A 13,946-nucleotide genomic window follows, 5' to 3' on the forward strand; every position below is an offset into this window, starting at 1 on the left:
ATAAATTGACAAGCAAAAAAAAAAAAGGTCATCAACAACAAATTCAGGGGGGGGGGCGTCCCCCCTCCTCAAATTCTCAAATTTAGAGGTGGACGCGTTCCCCCCGCCTATGGTATACTAAATTGCCTTTCCCCGAACTGGAGGCTATTATCAATGATAATTCATTATCAGTTTAATGTTCATCTCAAGTTGAAAACAGAAAAAATAAAACACATGATTTCCCAAATCAAGATGTACAACGTGTGCGGTTGCTATCAATTTCAATCTCCATCCGACGAGTTCGCGGTCATTCTCCTGCGATAGGCGGCATAAAACATCGATGTAGTTATCGTGTTTAGGACGAATACACCTCCCAGAACTAGAAACACGGTAGTGAAGGACCGACTGGCATCTTTTATGAACCCTGCATGCAAAGTGAAGTGACATTAGTATAGTGAAAGATTGTTAGTTAAAGTGGAACATTATATAAATTTATTCTTCGTTGTTCCTCATCTTTGACCATTTAAAAAATGTCAGTGTTATTGAAACAGGATTAGAAAATACCACAGGAGCTGAATTCTAAGAAATCTGTATTATGGGTTTGGTATTTGTTATGTATTGCTTATTTGGCGATTTTAGTATATGATTTTGGCAAAGGCCGCAAATTCAGAGCTTTCTTCAGCTTCACCGTAAATGAACAAAATCCAATCCGTTTCCTTATAAGGAGACGGATGTTCATCCTATTGGAATTTCAGAAGTATTGGGCTCATATTTTCTTTCAATCGTGTGTTTTCTCATTCTCGAGGATACTTAATTTGTAGTGATATTTTACGTGATTGCAAAGACGAAGCAAGCAACCAGAGGACTAAAAGCTTATTATCCCCTCCAAGTGGTATTGAGGGCAAATGCTTTACCAAATGACACTAGCACACCGAGTAGGAATGAAACACGGGTAACCGGATTGTGAAACTACGGCTCTACGAATGAGCTATCACGCACTCTTAACCTAGAATGTGTGCGCTATATAGGAATAGACCAGTTCGTATACTTCGTGGGCAATTTTGGTCAAATGACCTTTTATTTCTTTTTTCAAGATAGGCAGATTTCAAAGCAAGATATTACGTAAGCTTGCCTTACATAGCAGGATGAAGAAATTGAATAGACCAGGTGACTAGAATAGCACACCAATGAATACTTAATGAATGAAGGTATTTGTTGCATTCCTACTTTGAATGCATATCTTAGCATGTTGCACAATGTACTTGACAAACTGTGAAATATCAGTCTTTCGTGGAAGCATTGTTGTTTTTGTGGATATAAATGAAAACGACAATTCAAAAGAATATATGAATAATCAAAACATCAAAGTTGGTGCTTATCTCATTAGATTTTAAAGCATGCGCACCATGTCACTTTAGTACAAATGACCTTCTAATCATGCGTAGAATCTTTTGATCATGCGCAGAAAGGAACTACGAACTGGCTTATTAGAAAACCCTGATCCATAAGAAATTTAAGATAATTAACATCAATAATTGATATTGAAGGGGGTTGCGCGATTCGAGTTCATGTATATTATCATCTTTTGATCCCCCAAAAATATATATATATATAATAAAATAAAGATGACAAGATTGAGGATCTTACTCAAATGATATTAGACAACAAGATTTGATATCTTTGATGTTATCCTCTTAATTCAGGGTAAATTAGACGAAAATACTTTAATCTTCGAATTTCATCTTCTTAATTCAAAGGAAATTGAATTACGAGACTTGAGATCTTCAAATGTTAATTGAATGACTTGATTTGATATCGTCGAATGTTAATTGAATCAAGAAATTTGAAATTCTTAAATCAGAGTAAATTGGGTGACAGGTTTCATATTTTCGAATAAATGTAATCTTTTCCCTCAATGGCAATTAGATGACAAGGTCTTTGAATTCCATATTCAAAATACAAAGACACTGGAAGACGAGATTAGAGATCTTTGAATTCCATCTTCAAAATAAAAAGACACTGGATGACGACATTTGAGATCTTTGAATTCCATATTCAAAATACAAAGACAGTGGATGACGAGATTAGAGATCTTTGAATTCCATCTTCAAAATACAAAGACACTGGAAGACGAGATTAGAGATCTTTGAATTCCATATTCAACATACAAAGACACTGGAAGACGAGATTAGAGATCTTTGAATTCCATCTTCAAAATACAAAGACAGTGGATGACGAGATTAGAGATCTTTGAATTCCATCTTCAAAATAGAAAGACACTAGATGACGAGATTAGAGATCTTTGAATTCCATCTTCAAAATAGAAAGACACTGGATGACGAGGTTAGAGATCTTTGAATTCCATCTTCAAAATACAAAGACAAAGGATGACGACATTTGAGATATTTGAATTCCATCTTCAAAATACAAAGACACTGAATGACGAGATTAGAGATCTTTGAATTCCATCTTCAAAATAGAAAGACACTGGATGACGAGATTAGAGATCTTTGAATTACATCTTCAAAATACAAAGACACTGGATGACGACATTTGAGATCTTTGAATTCCATATTCAAATAGAAAGACACTGGATGACGAGATTAGAGATCTTTGAATTGCATCTTCAAAATACAAAGACACTGGATGACGAGATTAGAGATCTTTGAATTGCATCTTCAAAATACATAGACAGTGGATGACGAGATGAGAGATCTTTGAATTCCATCTTCAAAATAGAAAGACACTAGATGACGAGATTAGAGATCTTTGAATTCCATCTTCAAAATAGAAAGACACTGGATGACGAGGTTAGAGATCTTTGAATTCCATCTTCAAAATACAAAGACAAAGGATGACGACATTTGAGATATTTGAATTCCATCTTCAAAATACAAAGACACTGGATGACGAGATTAGAGATCTTTGAATTCCATCTTCAAAATAGAAAGACACTGGATGACGAGATTAGAGATCTTTGAATTACATCTTCAAAATACAAAGACACTGGATGACGACATTTGAGATCTTTGAATTCCATATTCAAATAGAAAGACACTGGATGACGAGATTAGAGATCTTTGAATTGCATCTTCAAAATACAAAGACACTGGATGACGAGATTAGAGATCTTTGAATTGCATCTTCAAAATACAAAGACACTGGATGACGAGATTAGAGATATTTGAATTCCATCTTCAAAATACAAAGACACTGGATGACGAGATTAGAGATCTTTGAATTGCACATTCAAAATAGAAAGACACTGGATGACGAGATTAGAGATCTTTGAATTCCATCTTCAAAATAGAAAGACACTGGATGACGAGATTAGAGATCTTTGAATTCCATCTTCAAAATACAAAGACACTGGATGACGAGATTAGAGATCTTTGAATTCCATCTTCAAAATACAAAGACACTGGATGACGAGATTAGATATCTTTGAATTCCATCTTCAAAATACAAAGACACTGGATAACGAGATTAGAGATCTTTGAATTCCATCTTCAAAATAGAAAGACACTGGATGACAAGATTAGATATCTTTGAATTCCATCTTCAAAATACAAAGACAGTGGATGACGAGATTAGAGATCTTTGAATTCCATCTTCAAAATACAAAGACACTGGATGACGAGATTAGAGATCTTTGAATTCCATCTTCAAAATACAAAGACACTGGATGACGAGATTAGAGATCTTTGAATTCCATCTTCAAAGTAGAAAGACACTGGAAGACGAGATTAGAGATCTTTGAATTCCATCTTCAAAATACAAAGACACTGTATGACGAGATTAGAGATCTTTGAATTGCATCTTCAAAATACAAAGACAAAGGATGACGAGATTAGAGATCTTTGAATTACATCTTCAAAATATAAAGACAGTTGATGACGAGATTAGAGATCTTTGAATTACATCGTCAAAATAGAAAGACACTGGATGACGAGATTAGAGATCTTTGAATTACATCTTCAAAATAAAAAGACACTGGATGACGACATTTGAGATCTTTGAATTCCATATTCAAATAGAAAGACACTGGATGACGAGATTAGAGATCTTTGAATTGCATCTTCAAAATACAAAGACACTGGATGACGAGATTAGAGATCTTTGAATTGCATCTTCAAAATACAAAGACACTGGATGACGAGATTAGAGATATTTGAATTCCATCTTCAAAATACAAAGACACTGGATGACGAGATTAGAGATCTTTGAATTGCACATTCAAAATAGAAAGACACTGGATGACGAGATTAGAGATCTTTGAATTCCATCTTCAAAATAGAAAGACACTGGATGACGAGATTAGAGATCTTTGAATTGCATCTTCAAAATACAAAGACACTGGATGACGAGATTAGAGATCTTTGAATTACATCTTCAAAATATAAAGACAGTTGATGACGAGATTAGAGATCTTTGAATTACATCTTCAAAATACAAAGACACTGGATGACGAGATTAGAGATCTTTGAATTGCATCTTCAAAATACAAAGACACTGGATGACGAGATTAGAGATATTTGAATTCCATCTTCAAAATACAAAGACACTGGATGACGAGATTAGAGATCTTTGAATTGCATCTTCAAAATACAAAGACAAAGGATGACGAGATTAGAGATCTTTGAATTACATCTTCAAAATATAAAGACAGTTGATGACGAGATTAGAGATCTTTGAATTACATCGTCAAAATAGAAAGACACTGGATGACGAGATTAGAGATCTTTGAATTACATCTTCAAAATAAAAAGACACTGGATGACGAGATTAGAGATCTTTGAATTCCATCTTCAAAATACAAAGACAGTGGATGGCGACATTTGAGATCTTTGAATGTTATCTTCTTCCTCAAAGTTGGATGATGAGGTCTTTGAATTTCATATTCAAATAGAAAGACTGTGGATGACGAGATTTGAGATCTTTGAATGTCATCCTTTTTGTCAATAAAAGTTGGATGACGAGATTAAAGATCTTTGAATTCCATATTAAAAAAACAAAGAGTGTGGATGACGAGATTTCAGATCTTTGCATGCGACCTTCTTCCTTAAATTAACTTAAATAACGAGATTTTGAAAATATTAATTGAATTACAAATTTTGAGATCTTCCATCTTATCAATGAAAACAAATTGGGTGACTGTATTTATATTTTCCAATGTCACCTTCTTCCTCGAAGGAACTTGAATAACGAGATTTGAGATATTGAAATAATGACGGAATTTTAGATCCTTAAATTTCACCTTTTTTATTAAAGCAAACTGAGTGACGATATTTCAAATTTTGAAATTTCATCATTATGTTCTACCTCAAAGGATGACGAGATTTGAGACCTTTGAATCTCATTTTCTTAATCTTAAGATATTCGAATGACAAAGTTTGAGGTTTCTGAATGTCATCTTTTTAATCGCAAGGTAATTGAATAACGACATTTTCCAATCTTTGAATGTCACCTTCTTCCTTCAATGGAAATTGAATCACAAGATTTAAGATCTTTGAATAACATCTTCTTCCTCGATTGAAATTGATTAACGAGAAGTAAGACCTTTGGAATTCATCTTCTTAAATCAAAGGTTATTGGATGACGAGATTGAAGATCTTCGAATGTTAATTGAATGAAGGGATTCTAAATCATCGAAGGTTAATTGAATGAAGAAATTTAAGACCTTTTAATTTCATATTTTTAAATCAAAGGATATTGGATGACGAGGTTTGAGTTCTTTGATTTTTATCTTCTTAATTCAAAAGAAATTGGATGATAACTTTGATATCTCTGACTTTATCTGTAAACGTGGATGGTGGAATTTGAGAATTTGGATGTCTTCTTCCTCGAATGAAATTAGATGACGAGATTTTAGATGTTTAAATTTAATCTTCTTCCTCAAAGGACATTGGATGATGATATTTGAGATCTTTGAGTTTCATTTTTCTTCCTTAACTGAAATTCGATGAACATTTTTTATCTTTTATCTTTTTTTAAATGAAAAGAAATTGAATAAAATATTTATCTTTTCGAATGTCATCTCCCTCAAAGGAAAGTGGGTGACGAGATTTGAGATCTTTGGATGTCATCTTCTTCCCGAAATGAACTTGAACAACGAAATTTGAAACACTCAAATGTTAACTGAATTACGAGATTTGAGATCCTTGAATTCCATCTTATCAATCAAAGCAACATGGATGACGAGATCTATGATCTTTAAATTTCATCATCTTATTTAAAAGAAATTGGATGACGAGAAAAGGGATCTTTTAATTCATCTCCTTAAAAAAATGAATGACGAGATTTGAAATCTTTTAATGTCACCTTCTTCCTCAATGGAAGTTGGATGATGAAATCTTTGAAATCCATATTCAAAATACAAAAGACATTGGATGACGAAATTAGAGATCTTTCAATTTCATCTTCAAATACAAAGACAGTAGATGACGAGATTTTATATTTTTAAATGCCATCTTCTACCAATGTTAATTTCAAACCCTGACCTAAGCATGCACTTATTTAAAATTATCATTTAATTGTCAGCTTTAAGTCACACGAAGCAGATAATTTTCCAAATCAAATTACTTTAACTGAACATCTACGTGAGTAACATTTGAGCATAACATAATAACATTAGCATATTTACCAGACATGAAACCGCCAATCATTCCTCCCATTCCAGCCAACAGACCCTGAAGACCAACAGCGAAAGTAAAGTTTTCGGGAGCGACAGCATACTTCGGATAGGCAGACGTCGAAATGAGACAGGTAAAGATACACCAACCTTGAGCAAATGCCACAGCGCCCATCTCGGGAAAGGTATTAATAAGTGGATCAAGCAGAAATGTAATTGCTGTGATGAGGTTGAAGGCGAGCGATATGACTATGGCGTTACAACCTGCGTAGATCAACGCGATGTAAACCAACCGTCCCACGATACCCCCTGCACCGGCAAGAGTTGATAATATCACCGCCTTTGAGCCTGGGATACCGTGCCATTCAGCCCTCGGCACCAAGAAGAGAATCCAAGTAGTCAGTCCATACATGGTCAAGAAAATAGAAGGAGAAGAAACGCACATGAGAGGTTCTTTTATACAAATGCAACTCTGAAGCCATGATCTGAATTTGTCTCTGGTTGTATCGTGACTATTTTCAAGGTCCGCTTCAGGAATTAGATGTCGGTCGTCTCCATCTTCGATGAGTCTACGATAAGAGTGCGTCCGCTTTCTTGACTTCAAGGAAGAACTTAGAGATGGCATTTTTTCTTCCGGAATCACTGTAGGCATCTTCCCTACCTCCTTATTTCTATTCTCTTCTATACCATCTGTGCGATTTCTCAAGGCAACGCTCGCTGGAATGGCGTGCAAACTAAGACCGCCTAGAATGACCATAGCTCCGACGTAGCCATATGCGCTAAGAGCTCTCTCCACAATGTAAGGTGCGATAAGGGCGCCAGCGGTGTTCCCCATGTTGGCGATTCCAGCAGCCAGAACGTAACTCTCTATGAAATATTCGTTCAGCATTATTTTCGACGACAGGTAACCCATAGACAACCCAGTGCCTGGATAAAAAAAAATGAATGTTAGGTAGTTTTAAGTAGACATTGAGCACATTTAGAAATGCACGTCGACATAGACGACCGATACGAGATGACGTCATTTTTTGGCGTTCCATTATGCCTAAGGTCCTCACACACGTCCACTATCAGAATCGAGAACCTCGCCACATTTATTTTGCGGTTCTCCAAAATCATAGTCGACGTGCACGTGGGTGGCGTCATTTTTACCGTTCAAGCCCAGCACTTCAAGATCAACATTTCCCTTTTAAAACACAGTTTCGCATCAGTAGTGAACAAGGGCAGACGACGACGTTGACTCGAACGATCTGACGACTGCTACGTAGTTCTCGTTCACTGCTCCTAAAAGTCTCTGTTATCTAACAAGATACACAGTATATGTTTTATCACATCTTTATTTCAGATCGATATTATGATATACCCCTTGGCCCAATAAATTCATTTTATTGCCGCATAGTTAGACTAATCTATTCGGATTACAACTAGATGCCGAACTTATTGACATGATTGACACTGGTACCTATGATTAGAATTCCCTCATCTACAAGATTTGGTCAATATATGGTAGAGGAATCTCTTACATCGTTAATGAGTTAGATAGAATATGGGATATAAGTTCTTAGTATTTTTTTCACTAGAGTAGTTATTATTCTTGCCTTATACAGTCTATATATATCTATTTTTTGTACTGTAACCATGTCAATCTGTCTTCAATTAAAATGTTACATGTGGGAAGCAGTGCTATAGTCATATCTGACTGAACTTACGAAAGAGTTTACCCACAACAGCATGGTGTCAGAAGGTTTCAAGCATGGATGGACAAGCCGTTGAGTGGCAAGAAAGGTTCGCCCTTCCTACCCCTTGCCTTTTCAATTTTTTTTAGACGCTACCGTTTGTGGGTTCCCCTAAGAAAGCATATGCAGACACAAGATTTGAGAAGCAAACCACCGTGTCCTCTTTGACCCATAGCCCTAAACTTTCCAACGCCATCGTCGATAAGCGAAGGCGGAAGGACCTACCTGTGATTGCAAGACTCAAGGAAAGTGCTGGAATGGATGAGATCATCCCACCGGTCACAAGACAAGCAGATGAGAAGATTGCACCGAGCAGAGCGCACATCCGTGGTGACATCCAACCCTTATCCAAGGTATAGGCAACGATGGGACCTGTGATATCGTGAACATACGCAACGACTGAATGTTAAGTCATAGAAAAAGAGTGTCAGCACAAACAATTTTGACTCTGAAAAGGGGGAAGTCATTTTAAAATGTAACTCTTAAAATCAACCAATGGTTTGGTTGATTGTGGTGTCTGACCATCATCTTGATCATGGGGAAATCGCCAAGACGCAATATCAACCCATTGTCGTGTTAACCAACAGGCTGGTAATAATGACCATCATAATTGGCCATTCTTAGCAAATATTGTCAAATCGGACGATATTTTATTTTCAACAGTTTCGCAGTTTTGTCCAAACAATTGTGAGAGTATCGCCGACGTCTGATTCTTTGCTTGTGGGAAACGAACATAATGTGATTATTCCTTTAATGGCATTTTTCTGCAGGAGTTTCTGCATTTTATTCATAAATCAATAACAAATTAAACAAAAAACTTGATACAATAATAATAATAATAACATGAATGATCATATTTTTGTGTGACAATCGAAATAATAAATAATGTATTATACTGAAAATTAAATGAAGCATGTAAAATAGTAAAGTGGGTAAAAATCCAGGGACCAGCTATAATAATCAGGTAACTGCTTGAAGCAATAGCATTCACGAGGGAGGGCTACAAGGGAACCGTAATATAATTCGATGAAATGATGTCACGAAATAGAAAGTATGAAAGTTTAGATATTTAGTGGGGAGGATAAGATAAAGATAAAAAATAATAAAAAGTGCGAGTGAGTGCTAGTGGGTGAGTGCACATTCAATTGCTATTCAAAAAATAATATAAATACTTATAAACTATTCTCTCACGTATTTTAGAGATACCCAGTAATAAAGAAATCTCGTTAGTATTTGTTGGATTAAAAAATAAAGAATGTTCTGGAAAATCATTTAAATATTCAAAAAAGTCATCATCATTAGATGTTATTTTTGAAGCTAGTTTTGGGCCAATATTATTGAAGAAATTATTAAATGCATAATAAACATCAATGGGGTCTTGCGTTTGTTGACCCTTGTGTACGAAATTAACGTTATCACATGTTTCCTTTTTCTTACCTAATATTTCTTTTATATATTTCCATAATGTATAATTATTATCTTTATTATTTTCAATTTTATCAAAAAAGTAATATTTACGAGATTGGCGTATAACTAATGTTAATTTGTTGCGGTATTTTTTGCATTTATTTATATTTTTAGTTGTAGGCGATTTAATTGATTTTATATTATCTATTTCTAGTAAATGTGGATTTGATTATACTTTGGGTAATCCAAGGTTGTTTGCTCTTCTTTTTACTCGATTTGATTTTTATTGATGGCACATTTTTTTTTCGTAATAATAAAGAAGTTTGTCCAATAATCTTTCATAAGAGTCATTAACATTATGTTCAAGATAAATATCTTGCCATGATTCTTCAGCCAAATCTACCATGTCTACCTTCAAGGATTCAATATTACGATGGGTTCTTTTCCTTCGCATAGTATTTGATTTGTCAGTAGCTTTGAGTTGGCGTTATCGTTTGGATACATTGCAAAAATAGGCAGATGGTCTGAAATTTCATCGTAAAGTATTCCATTATTGTTATCAGGTGCGATAGCAAGCTATTAGGTATTGTATTGGATACGTTTGTAAAAGATGTTGAAGTCCAAAAGATGATAATAAATTTGTAAAATGTCGACCGACTGTGTTGTAGAGAAATGATAGATCAATGTTAAAGTCGCCCATGATATAAATATCTTTGTTTTCACGCGAAATTGAATCAAGACTGACTACCAATTTATTTGAAAATGTTTCAGCTAAACTGATTGGGGACCTCTAAATAACACCGATTATTTTATTTTTATTTTTAGCATAAGTACTTTCTTTGAATAAGTATTCTTCATTTTCCAGCTCAATATCATGTCTTAGTTTGAAATTCAAATCGTTATGAATATAGAAAGCGACGCCACCCCCTTACCAATTTTACGATCAATGTGGAGAAAGTTGTAATTATCGATATTGAGAATGGAAGGTGAGGTTGAATGCAACCAAGTCGCTGTGAGGCCTATGATAAATATTGGAAATGTATCAAGAATGGATAAAAGTTCGCAAAGCGTATCAATTTTTTTTAAACAAAAGTAATCTGGAATAGAAATTGGAACTGTCTTGTTGAAAGCATTATTGAATTCGTTAGCTGTATAGTACCGTAAGGGCACTAGTATTCAACCCGTTTTGAGAATTTCTTCAAATATAAAGAAATATATAGAATTTACATAGGTATGAATTTCAGACCCGTCTTATTTCAAAGAGCAAATGCTGGTTATTCTTTTTGCGTTATTTTTTTCTTCAACCAGTCGACTGTGTGCGTGGGCGATCGAATTATACGGCGACGGTTTTTGGCACTAGTATTCAATCCGTCGGCACTAGCATTCAACCTAGCGATGAAAGATGGCCCTGTTTCTCAATCTGCCCTCGGACGTACGTCCCAACCGAATATGGACTAGACCATTTGAGATGCGACCAAACAGGGAATTAATCGAAGCCAGAGACTTACATAGATCTAGATCTAATTTTAGTCGGGTCCAGATTAAAAAAAATGTGCTCAGAAAAAGTGCTTTAGGCATTTTGTGTTAATGCTGATTTATCAATTGTTTTAAGGTAATCAGGGGTGCTGAATCCAAAAATGCTGTTTGCCAAACTTGATTCCGACGTTTTCATCCTCAAATCGGCAAAAAACAAAATGGCGGCATTTTTAATGCAGTTTCCCATATCAAACGATTTTTATGGGTGATTATATTTCAAAAATTGGGATATATGCGTTTTTTTTTTATACCCAGGATTGCAAACATAATGTGTCCGATTGATTCGTCAGCCATCTTTAATTCAAAGATGGCTGCCATGATTCACAGCTGCTGATTTGATAAATAATATGGCCAAATGTTTGACAATTTGGGGCGATGCTGGCATATTCACATTGAGATATCTTTAACGTGTCCGCCATTTTTTCCTCGCCTGCATAGCAGAAGCAAGACATGGACGTCGCTTTTCTGACGGCGGCGGCAAAGTCAACATCAAATCTTAACCGAGGTTAAGTTTTTGAAATTTCGTAACTTTAAGAGTTTAGATGTCTATTTCATGAATCTTAGGCATGTTAGGATTAAACAAAGTCTATTTACACAGGTTATAGTTACAAAACGTTGTCAAGGTTACCTGGAAATCCAACATAGCGTCCACAACGGCAGTCGTTGTACCATCAACTCCAAAATAAAGTAAATCCTCAAAATCAAAATCATCAAGAAGCTTTCAAGGCAAATAATGAATCAGGACATGTTTACGAGATAGTCAGTGAGTGTGTCATAGAATCCAAGGTAACCTTCCAAAATGGCGTCTATAATGGACGTTGTAACCTTGAAATGGTCCAAATTCATATAATATCCACCTGGTAGAAATAACTTTGGGGTCTACCGAGAATAAAATAAATCATATAAATAATAATAATAATGATGGCTTACAAAAAAGTTGTTATTTCTTAAAAATCTGGCTGCAAAGTTCATATACTATCTACCTACAATGTAAGAACATTTTTGCGCCTTTCTCATGATCTAAAGGGTCATATGATATAAGTGAAGACAGATTACAGATTACACTGTTGTCCATTTTGTCAAAAAATTGAAGAACGCTCCAAAAATTACATTCAAATTGGCCACCATTGTTACAAAAATGACAATACTTCATATCCGATCTAGTGCCACTATTTTGGTGACTCTGTTTCTAAGACTCATGAAAATATGTTTTACAAGAATTAGTGACATAATTAGGTGGTGGTGCAACAATAAGTAAACATAAAAAAAACAATTAAAAAATTTCCATAATTCACTGATAAGTATTTCAAGACACATCATTTTTGTGTTCAGGACTATCCAGTCACACGCAATTTTAGAAGTCGCTTTGCTTCCGATTTATTATATCAGCCTTCAAACTACAATACATGTAGTGTAGATTTTGTTCACCTAATTATGACTATGTTTAGCTGATGGAAGTCTTATAAATAAGACTCACTTTGAAAGCCAACTTTAAATAAGAGATAAAATGGACCGCTTCATACAATTGTAACTAATCCAAAAGTATTATTCAACCCTCGAAACCATAGTGTAGACACTAACATCATATTTCCCAAATGGATTTTAAATAGATTATGTCAATTTTTTAGTATCAGCAGCCATTTTAGACTCCTTAATTGGAAGCCATCTTGGATTTTTAGACATACAGGACCATTGATTACCCTTGTAACTTATCATAATGTATTACTTGACCGTTTAAACCAAGGGTTAGACAACATAATCATATAACCCAGGCGGATATTAAACGATCTATGACAGTTTTTAGGTAACAATAGCCATTTTAGACTCCAATTTTGGAAGCCTTTTTTGGATTCTTGGACATGCTGAACCTCTGACTGTCCCGTAACTTGTCCTTATTTATTACTTGACCCTTTAAACCATGGGTTAAACACCAAAATCATATACCCCGGGCTGATACTAAACAAACTATGTCAGTTTTCGGTGAGAATGGCCTATATAGGCTCCACTTTTTGAAGCCATTATGGATTTTTGGACATAATGGAACCACTAACTGTCCTTGTAACTTTTTCTTATCTAATACTTGACCCTTTAAACCATGCGTTACACTAAAAAATAATATTCTCCAGGCGCTTATAAAACAAACTGTGTCGGTTTGTAATTAACGACAGACATTTTATACTCCCTTTTTGCAAACCATCCTGGATTTTTGGACATGGAGGACCATAGACTGTCTTTTTTACTTGTCCCAACATATTTCTTGACCCATTAAACCATGGGTTAGACACCAACATCATATGCCCAAGGCAGGTATTAAACAAACATGTCAGGTTTGGGGGGTTTTAGATAACAACAGCTATTTTAGACTCCAATTTGGAAAGCCATCTTGGATTTTTGGACATAGTGGACTGTTGACTTTCTTGTAACTTGTCCCGGTTTACTTCTTGACCCTTGAAATCACCAATGAATACAACCCAAATAAAAGACACTAAAATACGTAGAAGATGAATAATGAATTTTTAGGCCATGGCAGCCATTTTTACGCAATCTTGGATTTTCAGGTACCCTTGAGTGCTTATGTTCACTCTCCTTTTTTCGCCCTCCACCATTGAATACATGTATGCACCGAAAAAGGTGTCTAGGGTAGATAACGTGCCGGT

The 13,946-nt window shown here is 35.1% G+C and overlaps 1 protein-coding gene across 3 annotated transcripts in view; it reads right to left on the reverse strand.

Annotated features, from left to right (window-relative positions):
• LOC121424586 (monocarboxylate transporter 4-like) overlaps positions 1-13,946 on the reverse strand; it is a 19,278-nt gene continuing 5,332 nt past the window's right edge. For all 3 annotated transcript variants that reach the window (XM_041620339.1, XM_041620330.1, XM_041620347.1), the window contains 3 exons: positions 8,572-8,718; positions 6,623-7,537; positions 1-403 (listed from right to left, as the gene is read on the reverse strand). In XM_041620339.1, coding sequence (XP_041476273.1) covers positions 261-403; positions 6,623-7,537; positions 8,572-8,718 — 1,205 coding nt within the window. In that variant the 3' untranslated portion in view covers positions 1-260. The remainder of the gene's footprint in view (positions 404-6,622; positions 7,538-8,571; positions 8,719-13,946) is intronic.

Source organism: Lytechinus variegatus, chromosome 1 (assembly GCF_018143015.1).
Source record: "Lytechinus variegatus isolate NC3 chromosome 1, Lvar_3.0, whole genome shotgun sequence".
Taxonomy (NCBI): domain Eukaryota; kingdom Metazoa; phylum Echinodermata; class Echinoidea; order Temnopleuroida; family Toxopneustidae; genus Lytechinus; species Lytechinus variegatus.